At 30.2% G+C, this 16,403-nt stretch overlaps 1 protein-coding gene across 1 annotated transcript; it reads right to left on the reverse strand.

Moving 5' to 3' along the window:
* Window positions 1-504: 504 nt before the first annotated feature.
* LOC148312398 (cytochrome P450 9e2-like) lies at window positions 505-13,765 on the reverse strand. The gene is made up of 17 exons (XM_088277429.1): window positions 13,418-13,765; window positions 12,930-13,093; window positions 12,684-12,824; window positions 12,392-12,597; window positions 11,772-11,988; window positions 10,962-11,183; window positions 10,431-10,531; window positions 10,175-10,343; window positions 9,790-9,953; window positions 5,525-5,618; window positions 4,587-4,727; window positions 4,297-4,502; window positions 3,592-3,808; window positions 2,795-3,016; window positions 2,318-2,418; window positions 1,719-1,887; window positions 505-811 (listed from the first exon to the last, which is right to left on the reverse strand). The coding sequence occupies exons 1-17, from the start codon at window positions 13,633-13,635 to the stop codon at window positions 633-635; spliced, it is 2,931 nt and encodes a 976-aa protein (XP_088133555.1). The 5' UTR covers window positions 13,636-13,765; the 3' UTR covers window positions 505-632.
* Window positions 13,766-16,403: the final 2,638 nt, after the last annotated feature.

The raw sequence follows: 16,403 nt of genomic DNA on the forward strand, positions 1-16,403 counted from the left end.
TGCTTATCATTTATACACAATCACAAGAATTAAAACTATTTATCGGTATATATATATTTTTATTAAATAAATTTGGCATTAACAAAATAATGTTTGTTAAAAAACTTGTAAAACTCAGGACCTCTTCCTTACAAGATTCTTTACCAGTACGATAAGAGAGTAAAGTGATAAAATTTAATTAAAAAATATTCCATTATATATGATTAGAGCGTCCCAAGTGACAATTTAATATTTTAATTAATTTTACATGAAATAAAATCAGAGCGGCTTTATACAAATGTATTCAAAAATGTGTTTACCTATTCAAACCTCAATTAAATATTTAAATAAGTTACTAGGTCATTTGCAAAAATATTTTTGAATTAAATATATATATATATATATATATATATATATATATATATATATATATATATATATATATATATATATATATATATATATATATTTTACATAGGGAGTTGGAAATATAAATGAATTATACTAGTTTTAATGGAAAAAGTACCAACATTATGAAAAAATAAATAAAAAGTATAATTTTGTAAGATGCAATATCAAAATCAAATAAAACAATTTGTAAATAAATATGTTTATAAAAAGTGAATGAAACATGCACAAATATTTTATAACATTTATTTAGAGGCATGCATTCTTTTCTGGATACCGACCCAGAACCCTTTTTCTGCCACCATATTGAAGAAGTGACTTTGTAGCTTCATAGGAACTGGAGTTTTAGGAATCTGTATGAAATCAAACTTGGACAGCAAGTTCACCATCAGGACCTTGGCTTCCATCAAGGCAAACCTTGAAGCTGAAATTTAATCAGTTAATTAATTATCTGAGAACAAAACAACATTATTTGTACCTAGCTATTGGTAATAAGAATTTTTAAAAAATAACAATGTTTGTCATGAAAGTGAAACATTTTTATTTATTTCATAGTTTTTTTTTAGTAAAATTTGATACAATTTCTATACATTTATACATATGGTAAACTTATAATTTTAATTTCACTGTGCTTCTCCAAAAAAGAGACTGAGCTCTTGTGCTTGGAGAGGGACTTACACTCAAGTTTTATTGTTTTATTTGATTAATGGTAAAATAGTATTTTTCTTTTCTTTTATATATTTTTAAAAAGATTTATATGTAATGGGTATTGATTTTTTTCTAAAGAATCTTGATATCTTCTAATTTCTTTTATTTTTTTAGGGATTTAATTGAAGTATTATTAGTATTACTTCATAAATATTTGAAGTTTTGTTGAAATTGTTTAGTATTACATACATTTTGGAGTTCATTTTAGAATCTCGAATATAAACCTCATATATTTTACATAAAAAAACACAATTATTTCGGCTTAAAGTCTGTCTTTTATTCATTAGTTCCTAAGGCTAAAATACACTCACAAAATGTAAATAAGTTTTTATTTTGTTTGTCATATTAGCTTTAGGTATTAAACAGTCTAAGGCATACAATCTAATATTTTGTGTAAGTGTAGGCATAAAAATAATACTATGGTGTAGTGTATATTATTATTTGCATGTAGTGTAATGGTTGTCCTGATAAATGAAACTGGTAAACTGAAAACATCAGATATTATTAAAATATTTAACTTTAAAATAAACGCCTCATGTGGTAAAATTAAAGTACAGGCGTTCTTGAAGTAATCAATATTTTTTTGTTTTGTTTAAAACAAAGTTGCAAATGTAAAGTTTTACCTAAGCACTGCCTCGGTCCTGCACCAAATGGGAAATATGTAAACGGCTTTATTGAACCTTTGTTTTCATCAGAGAATCTCTCCGGATCAAATTTATTTGGGTTTTTATAGTGCTGAGGATCTCGATGGATAGCGACAGTTGGAATGAAGAGAATATCTCCAACTTTTACCTAAAATTAAGCAAATAATACTTATAGTTTCTTTATTTATATCAAAAGTACATTGTGAAGATAAGATGACAGTGCTTATTTTTTCTATAAAATAATTAATGCAATAAACGATGCTCCACCCTTGTTCCCTCTCGTGTTAACAGAGCGGACATTTTTTCTATAAATCTCTAGAGAAATTTACTTTAAAATAGGTCAAAGATGAACAGTTATCCATGTCACATTTCATTCCTCATTTGTTTGATGCCAAAATTTAATATTTACTACTTCTTCATGTTTCTAAAATAAATGTGTATCTCTCGCTTTATTTTTTATGCATGATAAGGTCGCCATTCTTCAGGATATATCTCATCATCTTCTTGAGTCTAAATATGTCATATTATTTTATTAACAGTAAATATATAACTAAATAAATAAAACATATAACTCAAACCTTGTATGTTTTAGTTGTAGTATTATTTGGGGGGGTAAAATCATATTCCTTAACACAAACTCTATCTAGATTAGGTGCTCCAGGCCAAAGGCGCAATGTTTCTGAAATATTAACAATTATATATATATATATATATATATATATATATATATATATATATATATATATATACATATATGTGTGTGTGTGTGTGTATACACATATATGTACCATATGTATCGTACAAATGAAAATGTTTTCTTACAATAATCAAAAACATTAACAATTAAGTGTTCTTCAGCGTAAATTAACTCATTGTCTCAATTGAAATATTTTTATATTTATTTTTTTTTTCTGCATTTTGGTCTTTTTACAACATTTATCAATAAATAGTTTATAAATGTACATGACGTAAATATGAAGACTTTAAAAACTTTTACCTATAGGGCGAAATAAGATATCAGTTAATATGAAAATATAGGTAAAAAAAAAACTCACCAGATACAACCATATCCAAGTATTTAAGTTTTTGTATTTCATTGTAATCTACAACTCCATTGGTTGATGCTAATGATTCATCAATTTCCTCTTGTAGTCTCCGCTGAACATCCGGATTGGTGGCCAACTCGTAAGTCAAGAAACACACGAGAGTAGCTGAAGATTCAAAACCCGCAAATAAGAAAACCATCACTTGGGCTAGTATGTCGTCATCGTCCCACTCTGAAATAATGAATTTAGATGGATTGGAAAATATTCAAATATCACAAGATTACTTCAAATGTAGCTTAACTGAAACTATTCTAACTAATAAATGAAGTATCAATTGCAGAAACTAACTTTAAAAGCTTTATGTGTATTTATTTATTGAAGCTATTGAATTCTTTGTGGTAAGATTAAATCGAGGTTTCCTTTTAAGTGTATGTAGAAACATAATTGGAGCATTTTTTGATGATATGATTAACAAGGAAATAAAACAGTGATTTTTTTATGTCACATTTTTGACAGACTTTGACATTGTTCACAGTGGTTGATAAATACAAATAATTTTTTGACTCGAATACCACGCACTCACATTCATAAAGTATTTTTTACATTTTCGAGTACTTTAATTGGTATTCGGTAGGTAAATGGTTTTCATTACTTCAAATATCCTATATCGTGGATTCAATTGTGGAGTTTTGACTTTGTTTGTGACTATCGCCTCTCTCTTTAACAACATTCCAATTTTTTTTAGCTGACAATATGATCTGGGGGTAATTTCAAATATGGTAAAGTAATGTAATTATAATAAGTACCTATTTTCCTCCCTTTTTTCTTTAATTCTGTTTGTGATCTATCGGAAATCTCAATGGCATTTGAGTCCTCTTCTAATTTTCCCTGTTTCGCTAGCATTAGGAGATGTATCATGTCTTGTCGGACAATGTTATGGTCGATTCTTTCCTTCATATTAGTGGTGAAGATATTACGAAAGAAATTGTTCACTTCGGCTCTTCCGAATTGCAATTGGAAAAACTGAAAACGCATTGAAGTTCATATTTTAAATATTGGTAATTCTTTCAATTTTATTCCTAGGGAAACAGTTACAAACACTCCTTACTACAAAACTACAAAGCAAGTGAAAAATCATCTGCAAGTAAAACCTTGCCACCTTCGTTTTCCTGGTTGCTGCGTCCAATGTGCAAAGAAGCAAGGAAAATGTATGTAAAAGGTGTACTAGGGGCTTTAATTTGGGAGTCCTCTTAAATAAAGAGTGCAATTAGTAAGGATGGAGAGGGTTCGGGATGCCTTAACAAGCTTGATACAGTAGGCTGTAAGATATATGTCAACCTCCACCACTGATTCTACTTCAAATGATCCGCTGTGAACTTGATATCCATAAGTAGGTGCCAGATGGATGCCGAGAAAACTTTCCGTAGAGCATGGTGCATGTGGCCAACCAGACCATGATTTTAAGAAGGATTTTCAATAAAAATAAATTATTATGATGAATATCAAATTACCCTTGAAATAGCTGGACAAACTATATAAATCACAAATTTTACAATGTCTAACAAAGACATATTTGTTAAATCTTTAGTCATCATGTAAAAAGCGTTTTCCTTATCCTTCAAGGAGTTAGTTTTTATCCCAAATCCACAGGAAGCTATTACGTCATTAGTGTACCTGGTATACGGATCCTTCACTTCTATTTCCAGGCAATCTTTACCTAAAAATTTATCGATATTTATAATATTTGAATGGCAAAATAGAGAATGAATACGTCAAATTATTCATTATTAATACAATGAACCTTTATCCAAATTGTCAATTTGTGTATTAATATCGTCCACCAAGTTATCAACACATTCTTGCATGAAAGGCAACATCGCTCGCATCTTAGAACTGGTGAATGCTGGACTTAAAGTACTTCTCATTTCTTTCCATCTTTCGCCTATAAATAAATCAATAACTTTTAATAAACAAAAATTCTTATTTGACAATAAAAATTTATTGAACAAAAATTTCTAGTAAAATTATGTTTAAATATTTTATATTTAGGGATTTAGTTGATAAAATATTGTGTCGACTCAGAATTTGTTGAGTTTTTAATCCATACTTATTATCTTTTGATTAATTAATTGAACAAACGCATCCGTCATCCAAGTTGAATAAATTTTAGGATTTATTTGAGTTTCAAGATTTTATTTTTAGTTTTTGATTTTAGTATTTATGAGTTGTTCTACATAGTCTTTCAGTAAAGGTACAATGAATTTGAAATTTTGTAAAAATACAGTTGGAATTGATTAGGCATTTTTTTAAATAATCCATACTCAACATATACAGTACCGTAGAACGGTGCTACTTGAACTTTGATGTGTTAGTTGAGCCCAGTACAAAAAAAATTAATCTGTATTTGGTCTACAATAATGAACGTATTGTGACAATAAGTGTCACCTGCCAGGGAAACAATGAATCATGTCGATACATTCATTATTGTAGACTAAATACAGATATTTTTTTTGTACCGGGCTCAAGTAACACATTGAAGTTCAAGTAGCCCCGCTCTACGGTACCTGTATTTATAATATAGAAGGCAGTGAGATATCACTACAGATACTGCCAAGATATTTATGAAAAACAATATAAAAATATTAAGAAATTCTAATGCTGTTTTTTTTACTTTCAGGATTATAGCATAAATAATGGTTGTGAATGGTAATAATCAAATACTAAACATAGAAACTTAACCTTTCATTACAAATACCATTTTAGCTGACAGAGGGTCCGCTTCTTCATCGGCAAATTCAACATGAATATTCAATGAACACAAAGTGGTCAAAATCTTTCACCATTATCTTTCTAAGCAATTCCGGATCCTTCACCACTAATGTGGGTATCATAAGATTAAACATTCCCACGTATCTACAATAAATTTAAAAAAAAAATTCTTAATAATACATAATTGATCAAAGAGAGGTAAAAAAACCAATGTAGCCACAAGCTTTAATTAGTTATGTAGAGAAAACAATAGTTAATCGGATGAGGTATTCCTGCAGAGCTAGCTTGTTAAAATGACCAAGATAAACAAAAAGGAATCATCTGAGGGAGAAACCTTGTCAGGGTTGACCTTTCATAACCTTTTTGACGTAGGCTAAACAACTAGATGTTGATGAACACAATTGGCATGAAAACATATTGATTGAATAGATTTCTCAGTTGAAAATCAGCAATCAACACAAGTTAGAAAAGGTTTCTTTTCTTCTTTTTTTGAATTTGTATATGGTATATTTTCAATCCAATAAATTTGAAATGTTGTTTTACAAATAAATATACATTATTTTTACCTGTCATTCGGAAATTCATCATAAATATCTTGCAATATATCCATCATATGCTTTCTTCCTAAGTACACATCGAGCATATTTCCAACTATAGGAAGTGCCTTGGCATAGTTGAGGCCTAAATCCTTAAAATGTTGAGTTTTTCGCCAAAAATAATATAATGCAATGCATAGCAATGTAGCTATCAACAAAGCCAAATCCAGTAATCCAAAAGATACCATTTTACTAAAAATAAAATAAATAAAGATATTTTATTATGAAAATCACAACATTTTGAGTGTCCAAATCCTTGTTCACAAACCTGGGTTTTTCCACTTAGGAGTTATTCATTTTGATGTCTCAACATAGATGAAGAAGAATATAGAAATCTGGGTACTAACAGGGCTTATGATCTGTTAGGCTGGTTTAAGTGATCACATTATACACGCTTAACATTCACCATTCTACAGATAAATGTTCCACATGTATAAAGTGATCACTCAGCCTGTAAAAGGTCATAAGCCCTGTAAATATCCAGAATATAATTAAATATTCTTCTTCATCTATGTTTAGATATCAATTATGAAAATCATTAAAAAAAAATTGATATTTATTATTTTTTACCTACTGCCAAATGCCTGTTTGTTTGAAAGAATAGAAAAAAAGGCGTCATACATTTTGTATTGGAACAGCGTAGAGTTAGTACTATTTTTTGTTTTAAATAATTTTAGAGTTTCGTGAACATAGTAGAGTAGAGAATTTTCATGAACAAAGTACTAGAAATAAAGATAAAATAAGACATTTAAAAAAAAAACAAGTCGTAAAATGGATAAGGGTTTGAAAATTTATAACGAGATGCCTGAATGTATGAAGAATGAAAAGAGTCGGAAAGAATTTAAAAATAAATGTTTTGTTAACTGTAAGAAGATGTAAATATATATATGATGTAAATTAAGTTTAAATAATAGTTTTTATTAAATGTAAGAAATAAAAATTAAAAAAAATTAAAGAGTACCAATTCGCTCACTCCTTTCAAGAATGTCATAAATCAAAAAACTTGATTTTTCAGGAGAACGTTTTTAAGGTTTAAAAATATAATACAATGTATTAAATAAATATCAAGCCACTTATCGAACTTTTTACTGCGGAACAGAACTTTTTAGGTAAAACCTGAAGGTTTTTTCTCTATTTGAAAAATATTTAGTATATTTCAAAAAATAATTTAAAAAAAACCTTTTCTAAAAATGCAAAAACAACACTTTCTGCCCTGTAGCGGGTAAATATTGAGTTTAAAATATGCCTCTTTTGCTGGGATATAGAGCATTTTCTGGGCATTTCGAAAATATACATAACTGAAAATTGTCAATTTTTGATTTATGACGTTCTTGAAAGGAGTGAGCAAATTGTCTTATCATTTTTTGATTTTTATTATTAGTTAGTTATAGTTTCAAGAAAACCCTTAAGAAGAATCCATTCAACTTAATTCAATGAGTGTATTGAATAATTACTTACTTGTTATTTTGATATTAACACATAATATTATCAATCAACAATAAAAGACAAAATACTTTTATATGTAATGTAAACAATGTTCACTGCACTCCTGTAAAATTCACAAATACAACTGATTCAACAGCTATAGATTGTTGACTGAATATTTCTTACATCATTATTTTTAGCAATCATATAATGCAGAGGAGAACTAATATTTTTGTAACGGTTTAAATATCATTGATTTAGTCCGATCGTTATTTGGAGTATGTTCCTTAGTAATATATGTACTATGTTACGTTATTTTTTAACTACCTTCATCTCTCTTTCACTGCAGTAATGGTGGTAACTGGACATGAAAACTCTCTCTCCGATGGCACTACAACCCATATCGAGACTTGACCTCCTGGACATAAGAATGCTAGAGTTAATTCAATACATTAACATTGAGAAGCCCATCTCTTGCGCACTACAGAAAGGTAGCTGGGCATGAAACCGTTAGTTTTAATTTCATCAACGTTAAAAAATAACGACTTCGATTCTATCTTTGTCTTACTACAGTAGTGAAGGTATGAGCATGAGACCACTAGGATTAAGTTAATACTTTTCAATGAAATGTAAAGGAAAATATGTCCATTATTCTGTTTCCTTTAATAATTTCCGAGCCATTTACCAACATTCGAAGTGCCCAAAAATAGAAAATAAATATATATGGGTTGTCTCAAGTTACTTCCCAAAGTGGGGTTTTATGAGACAGCGATGTAAAATCTCATGTTTGAGAGTTAAATAAGTAAAAAACGACACATTAGTTTGTTTATTTATTTATTGACAAGTCATCAGTCTTCAAACTTTAGAAAAAATGTTCCTAGTAAAAAAGTTATACATTTTATTTTATTTTATTTGTTCAGGAATTGTACAGCTTTACATTTAACAAAGTATAATAAAAAATAGTTACATTAACAATAATAGTTACATTGATAAAAATAAAGGCAATTTAACAATTACACATTTATGTTATAATAACATATAAAACACTAAGAGATAAAAATAAAAAGATAATAATTTACATAATTATATACATAAAAAGATAATCAGTAACAATTAAACTAACAAACTAATTTTAGGGAGGCATATCTCCCTCTGAAGACCTTATCTGGCTTGATTTTTTGATCTGTATTGATCTGTATCTCTATTGAAGTATTTGATCTGGAGTCACTGGTTGGATGTCGTAAACCACGTGAAACACAAATGCGTCTTCCATCTTCGTGGATTTTTGCATTAATTTCACATTAATCACACCCTCAACTTGAGACCTATAAACCTTTTGTGTGTTATGGTAATAAATAAACATTAAAAAAAAAAAGACAAATAATAATTGTTGCCATTATCGAAGGCATAAGGTATTGGTTGCTGCCATGTAAGCTCCAGGCTCAAGTTAGAAAAGGAACATGGACTCCTGTTTTTCATGAATTTTATTGCTATACAATCATAATTCTGTCGCGAAATAATGGTTGCAGATACGGTAAGCAAGCTTAAGGCTTGAGTGACGACAGAAATAGGGGTCGCAAGCTATATATTGATTGATGCTTATTTATTAAATTAGCAACAAATATTTTGCCCAACAACAAATGTTACATTATATTGTTAAATATAATGAGCTATGATAATTTTCATAATTCTTAACAGTTTTGAAGTCATACAACTCTCAACATTAGAAAATCAGTAGGGGACATATCTCTACAATATAAGTAGTGTACATGAACATGTACATTCGGTTTCAGTTTTACCATTTTAAGGGTGGTGACTGACCGGAGAATTTTGTCGTAATGTAACGTCGTACCATCGCTCGCGGCGAGCATCCGAAACTATGGATGGAGCGCTCGGCTCGCTGTACTGACTGCCTGAATGCTCGCACTGACGAAATGGCTCCGGTCAGTCACCACCCTAATAGAGAGAGTAGCACTGTTATGTACATGCTCATGTCTGAAAGGGTTAATTATCTATTTATAAATCAACAAAATAACAATAAAAATAAAATTTCCTTATCAATAAAGAAAGATAATTAGAATATTCATAGAAAGAAAGCCTTGTATTATACTACTGGTTACCATTTGTTTTTGGGTGCACTTATTTGATATAATGTAATATTTTATTCATTTATTTATCTTCATTCTTCTGACAAATCGCTAATTAAGAATGATGTTTCCTCTTCTGTATGCCGACCCAGAACCCTTTCTCTGCGACCATATCGAAGAAATGATTCCTTAGCTTCATGGGAACCGGAGTTTTGGAAATCCGAGTTAAATCAAATTTTGATAGTAAGGTCGCAATCAAAATCTTCGCTTCCATCAAGGCAAATCTTGAACCTGTATCACAATGAATAAATTACCAACAAAATTTTCATAAAAAATAATCGACCATTTCCAAAGATATTCCAATAATAAAATACATTTCAAGTTTATACATAAGGCAGTTCCACAAGGGAACATTTACACGAAGAAACTATTGCCGTAGCAAATCCAATATTGGATTTGCTTAGTGGAATGTCAATATATTTCAATGTTTTAAAGCCACAAAAAAAATATACCTATACATTGCCTCGGTCCATTTCCAAATGGAAAATATGTAAACGGTTTTATTGAACCTTTGTTTTCGTCAGAGAATCTTTCGGGATCAAATTTATTTGGGTTGTTATAGTACTGAGGGTCTCTGTGGAGAGCAACAGTTGGAATGAAAAATGAATCTCCGACGTTTACCTGAAATTTGACCGATAAATAATTAGAGCATTTTAAGAATTATTTTAAATTAAAGAGAAAATTTAGATAAATATTATACAATTGAACCTTGTGTATTTTAGTTGTAGTGTCATTCTGCGGAGGGAGTTCGTACGGCTTTACACAAATCCTATCCAGATTAGCGATTCCAGGCCAGAGACGCAAAGTTTCTGAAAAATATTGATTATGTTGAATAATTATATCCTTTTTTTATACCTAGGCTACGACCTTTATGACATTTTGTACAGTGATAACACAATCAAGGGTTGGATTCTGAAATCTATGCAGAAATAATTTATATTTATGAACTTTGGAATTATTTATTTATTTATAAATGGTCAAAAAATATCCCTAATAACATTATAGTAGGGTAGAGGGCAGATGGGGCTTGGGGCATAAAAGAACATCATGGCTCAAAAATCTTCTACAGGGGTTTGGAATACCAGAGGCAACAAGCCTCATCAGGCTGGCCCAGGATCGTGTGGAGTTTAAAAAGATGGTCGCCAACCTCTGATAGGAACGGCATGAAGAAGAAGAATAACATTATGCGATAACAACACAAAAGTAATAATGAAATTATTTATAATAATGAAAACTCACCAGAAACAACCATGTCCAGATACTTAAGTTTATGTAATTCATTGTAATCTAGAACTCCTTGTGTTGATGCTAATGACTCGTCAATTTCTTCTTGTAGTCTTCTCTGCACATCCGGATTGACAGCCAGCTCATAAGTCAAGAAACACACAAGGTTGGCTGAAGATTCAAAACCCGCAAATAAGAAAACCATCGCTTGGGCTAGTAAGTCATCGTCATCCCACTCTGAAATAATTTCATTAGTTTGTTTAATTATGAGGTCGCTGATAAATTACAACAATTCACAAATTCTACGTGCTGAGAAATGCTCTGCCAGTTTATGTCAATTATTTTAGATTGGAAATGCATGTTTATATATAAGACTGTAAAATCATAAGTTTGAATTTATGAGGAATGTGGTAATAGGCAACAGAAGCAAACAACTTTCGGTTCCCTCCACAACAAAGCTTCAGGTTCCCTGTACAATACAATGCGGGCATTGTATTGCAAAAAGGACCTGTCAGTCGACAGATAATCATCATAGAATAAAATAACAACTACATATGTAATCTTTTCCACATGAATTTTATTTGACCAGCAACCGGGTTTTGTCATAATCGACCTCATCAGACTGGTAGTGTCGGTTACGACCAGTCTGACGATGTCGGTTACGACGAAACCCGGTTGCTGGTCAAATAAAATTAATGTGGAAAAAATTACATAGTTGTTATTTTATTCTATAAAATGCAATTTCACCAAGAAATGTCAGTACAAAACTGAAATCTAATAAAGGGTAATGATAAGTAATAGTATAGGAAGCTAATCTAAATATACCTATTTTATTTCCTTTTCTGCTGAATTCTGTTTGAGGTTTCCCAGAAACATTGTCAAGAATAGACTCGTCTACTAATTTCCCCTGTTTTGCTAGCAACAAGAGATGTATCATGTCTTGGCGCACAATGTTATGGTCAATCCTCTCCTTCATATTGGTACTGAAGATGTTACGAAAGAAATCATTCACATGGGTTCTACCAAATTTCAAACGGAATATCTGAAAATTTTACCAATTTCAATTTCAGCTTTCATTAAGACCCCGCTCACATGAAAAGTGACTGTCGCGCAATAGTTATATGTCTAACTGACACAAATTTATAACTAAATACTAGGCCCATTATTGTTCATATGGCGATGCATATTTTTTTAGTTGAGTTATAGACGTGTCATTAAGTGTTCACATGGGAGACACAACAGTCACCTATATATACATTCCCTTATTGCCAAGACTTTATTCCATGTCATCATTATAATAAGTAGTAATATGACTACTTAATAAAGTTCGCGTTTTAAATGCGTCTACTGAAAAGTAGCCATTTGTCTCTAACGCTATTTTGGCTGGGAACAGTCGGTATACATATGTATATAATATAATATTTAAGTATGAACCCAATTATTACCTTTATAATAGATGGACAAACTATGAATACAATGAACATCAGTATGTCTGAAAAGGTAAATATTGTCATTTCTTTAGCCATTTTATAAAATGAGTTCTCCCTGTCCTTCAAGGAATTAGTTTTTATCCCGAATCCACAGGAAGCTATCACGTCATTAGTGTACCTGGTATACGGATCCTTCACTTCTATCTCCAAACAATCTTTACCTGAAACATCATTGATATGTATGATATTTGAAAGGTGAAACAGGTAATAAAACCAAGGGTTATCATTCAGTACTGAGATGATGAACCTTTATCTAAGTTGTCAATTTGTGTGTTAATATCCTCCACCAAGTTATCAACACATTCTTGCATGAACGGCAACATAGCTCGCATCTTAGAACTGGTGAATGCTGGACTTAAAGTACTTCTCATTTCCCTCCATCTTTCTCCTACAAACAGAAGAGTAATTTTTAAATATATTTAAAAAAAAATATTAATATTATTTGTTTTTGTCAATTTCGATTTGCGAAAAATAATAATATGCAGAAAATCACCTTTCATAGCAAACACCATTTTAGCCGACAGCGGATCTGTTTCTTCATCAGCAAATTCAATATGATCAACAAAGTGGTCGAAATCTTTTACCATTATTTTTCTAAGCAATTCTGGATCCCTTACCAATATTGCTGGTGTCAAAAAATTAAATATTCCCACAAATCTATAAAAATAAAACATTTAAAAATAACAGGAAATGAATGTTTCATTAAGTTTTTGCCAGTGTTAATAACAATCTTTAACAAGACACATGAGAGAATTGAAACAAAGGATGTGCCAATTTTGTTCAATTGATGGTAAACAATTTAAATGCTCAATTTAAAATCTAGCAAGGGGTTCCTGCAGAACTGTTTATGAATTAATAGATATGACTTTTGAAAGCTCCAAACATATTTGTCACTTCAGGTACTAGTCCTGAAAAGTAATTAGGAATTATAAATAGCTGGAAAGTGGTTTCCATTAAATAGTCGAGCAATTTAATAATCACCTGTCGTTTGGAAACATATCATAAATATTCTGCAGTAAATCTACCATGTGCTGTTTTTGAAGATAAACCCACAACATGTTTCCTGCTATCGGATAGCCTTTAGCATAGTTAAGTCCTATATTTTTGAAGTGTAGAGTTTTTCGCCAAAAGTAATAAAATACAATGCATAGCAATGTACCAATTAATATAGCCAAATCCCATAATCCAAACGAGACCATTTTGATTATCTGGAACTCAAAAAAAAATATTTTGGAATATACTTTGATAAAGTGTCCTCAATCATTTGAGAAAAACTAATCATTTTATGAACAGTGGTAAAGATTTAATTCCAAACTTTAATTTTTTAGAAACTCTCTAAAAAAACTGTCAGGTAATTTTTAAGTCAAATTGAGGGTTTTAAATTGATAATTTTACAAAATCATATAATTAATCAACAACTAAAGAAACAACACTCCACTCACATGAGACACACAATTGGAACTAATAAAATGATGTAATATTTGATGGTACAATAGGTATATGCACTAAGCTAACCACACATTCTGCTTTAACTGGGATTGTAAAACTCAGTACAAAGGTGTATCCTGAAGTCACCTAATAGTCACTGAAGAGAAAAAGAAATAAGAAAATCATAAAACTAATGGCAATGTCTCTTCAACGACAAGGTCTCTTTACCATGGGGGAATCTGAAATGTAAAGAATATTTTTACTAACTTAGAATATTATATTGTAGAAGGTGCGTGACTGAGACTCACCAATGACTTCAAAAATATAGCAAATGCGCAGTGTCACTAAAGCACGAAAATAATAAATCACATTTGTAACATCACAGATCCAATGTACTGAAGACCTTCATTTTTGCAACATTAAAAATATTCATATTTCAATCCATTCAAAAATTCGTCAAACAGTGCTTTAATTATTTATTTGAGAAGATCCTTTTGAGCGATGATAAAAATAAAAACAAAATTTATGAACCTTAAACCTTTGTCCCTTGAAAAGTAGCTACCTTAAAACAAAACTAACCCATCGTTTTGAGGTGTAATTTACACAAGAACATATAAAGATTTAATTTTGCTTTACAACAACTGAGGATTATTTATTTTTTTATAGATTTTCCCATACATTTTTATTTTATTTTCACTAATTAGTCAATATTTTCTCATACTTTGCATTTGGAATCCTTCTATATCAAACTGACAGTGTCCCATTTTATGGTGAGGGAAATATGGTAACCATACATATTTTTTATTTATTGCACAGTCATCATATTACATAGATATATCAATCATGTAATATGAATAAACATGATTTTCAATTTTTTTTATAATTTAAGTGTTGATTTTTTAAAGGTATTTATTTATTCTTGATAATATTGGATATTGAGATAATATGAAAATCATATTCCTTAAGTATAAAATTATCATATCATGGGCTCAAAACTAAAACTTTATAACTGGAATTTTTTAGTTTTGAGTTTTTTAGATTAGAGTGCTCATCAAAAGCCCTTTCTGACGAGATAAATAGGTTTATTAAAATATATTTGTCAACTGAATTATTTTGCATGTTTATTTTATTTTATTTAATAAGGTGGGGTATTTTAATAATATGGAAAAAAAAGTAAAAAAAAAAATTTGATGTGGTGTTAAATTGATGGTTGATTATAAGAAAGTAAGACCATCGAATAGTCCTATGTTCGAGGTCATCAGATCCAGGAGTGGAACATATTTAATGGGACACAAATAATGTAAAAGACATAACTGTGACATAGGAAAAAAATAGGAAGAACTGCAGGTAGGTACTGATGATTAAGAAGAAGAAAAAATAACAGCGGCAATGGCCCTGGCCTTATCTTGGGTTGCATATCCAAATTTGTACAATGTTTATGAGCTCTTGAGGAATAGGAATACACATATCTGACTATGTGTTCATTTCTTCTTTCTTTTCGACGTGATGACTCCAGGACTACTGAAAATTGCAAGGGATATATGCATACGACCGCACATTTTTGGACAAAATTGTGATTCTCGTAAAATTTACTAAAATTATATTTTTTTAAATTTATGGTTGACTTTTATTAAAGCTGTTGGAGAACTGGTAAGTCACAGTATGATTTATTAAAATAAAGCGTAAAATATTTATGCTTTACACTGTCAATATGTTTATTAGCTAAGAATTTATAATCTATTTATTTAGTCATTATGTTTTACGAGCAAAGCCATTTTGGACAGAATGTCAAAGGTTAAATAAATGTTTATCTACTTTGTATTTTTAAATTTTTATGAACAAATGTGAGCTTGTACTGAACTTCATGAAAGCATTCTTTATTGCAGGAAACTTTTTTTTCCTTTGAGGAATCTATTAATATATCAAGTCAGAATAATCCTTACATATTTCATCAAACCCTTTTCCGCGCCCCTATGGTGCATAGGGCACTGCATCATATAAACGCAGTGTTATCTTGAAGGAAAGGTGATCAACCTTTCGCTTCAGGTACCAATCCAGGGTAATATTGAATAAATATTAAAGTGAAAAAATCACTTATATTTATTTGATCCCCCTGGGAATCGAACCCGGAACCTGGAGAACGGTAGGCGAGTGTGCTGACTACGGAGGTGGACAAAACCCTTACATAGTAACTGTTAAATAAATTAAATTGCATTTTTTTATCTTAATCTAATGGAATGACTAGACACATTGGCTTAATATGTTTATAGATTTGTCCGGGTTTAGATAAGATAGTGATAAAATAAATATTTGTTCAAAAATATATTTGGGTGTTTGTACTCAATATTTTATGACCCTCTTAAAACAAAGGAGGAAAATTCAGTTGTAATGTTTCCGATCATACGCTCAATTATATCTCTAATATTATCTGTTTAAAAATGTCCAACAAACAGAAACAGCCAAACAAAAAGTTTATTTTAATTATGGACAATACAGACTGTAAATTTTTCTCTTGGAAAAGAAAAGGTCTAATCATTCT

Source organism: Brachycentrus maculatus, unplaced genomic scaffold (assembly GCF_059751285.1).
Source record: "Brachycentrus maculatus isolate JH-2025_06_01 unplaced genomic scaffold, ASM5975128v1 h1tg000042l, whole genome shotgun sequence".
In the NCBI taxonomy this organism is placed as follows: Eukaryota; Metazoa; Arthropoda; class Insecta; order Trichoptera; family Brachycentridae; genus Brachycentrus; species Brachycentrus maculatus.

Excerpts from the sequence above, each read along its gene's own strand:
- LOC148312398 (XM_088277429.1), bottom strand. The coding sequence starts at position 13,635 with ATGGTCTCGTTTGGATTATGGGATTTGGCTATATTAATTGGTACATTG. Across the intron at positions 11,184-11,771 it reads CAGAAAAGGAAATAAAATAG|AGTGGGATGACGATGACTTA; the intron begins GTATATTTAGAT and ends AAATTATTTCAG. Across the intron at positions 4,503-4,586 it reads AATTGACAATTTGGATAAAG|GTAAAGATTGCCTGGAAATA; the intron begins GTTCATTGTATT and ends ATAAATTTTTAG.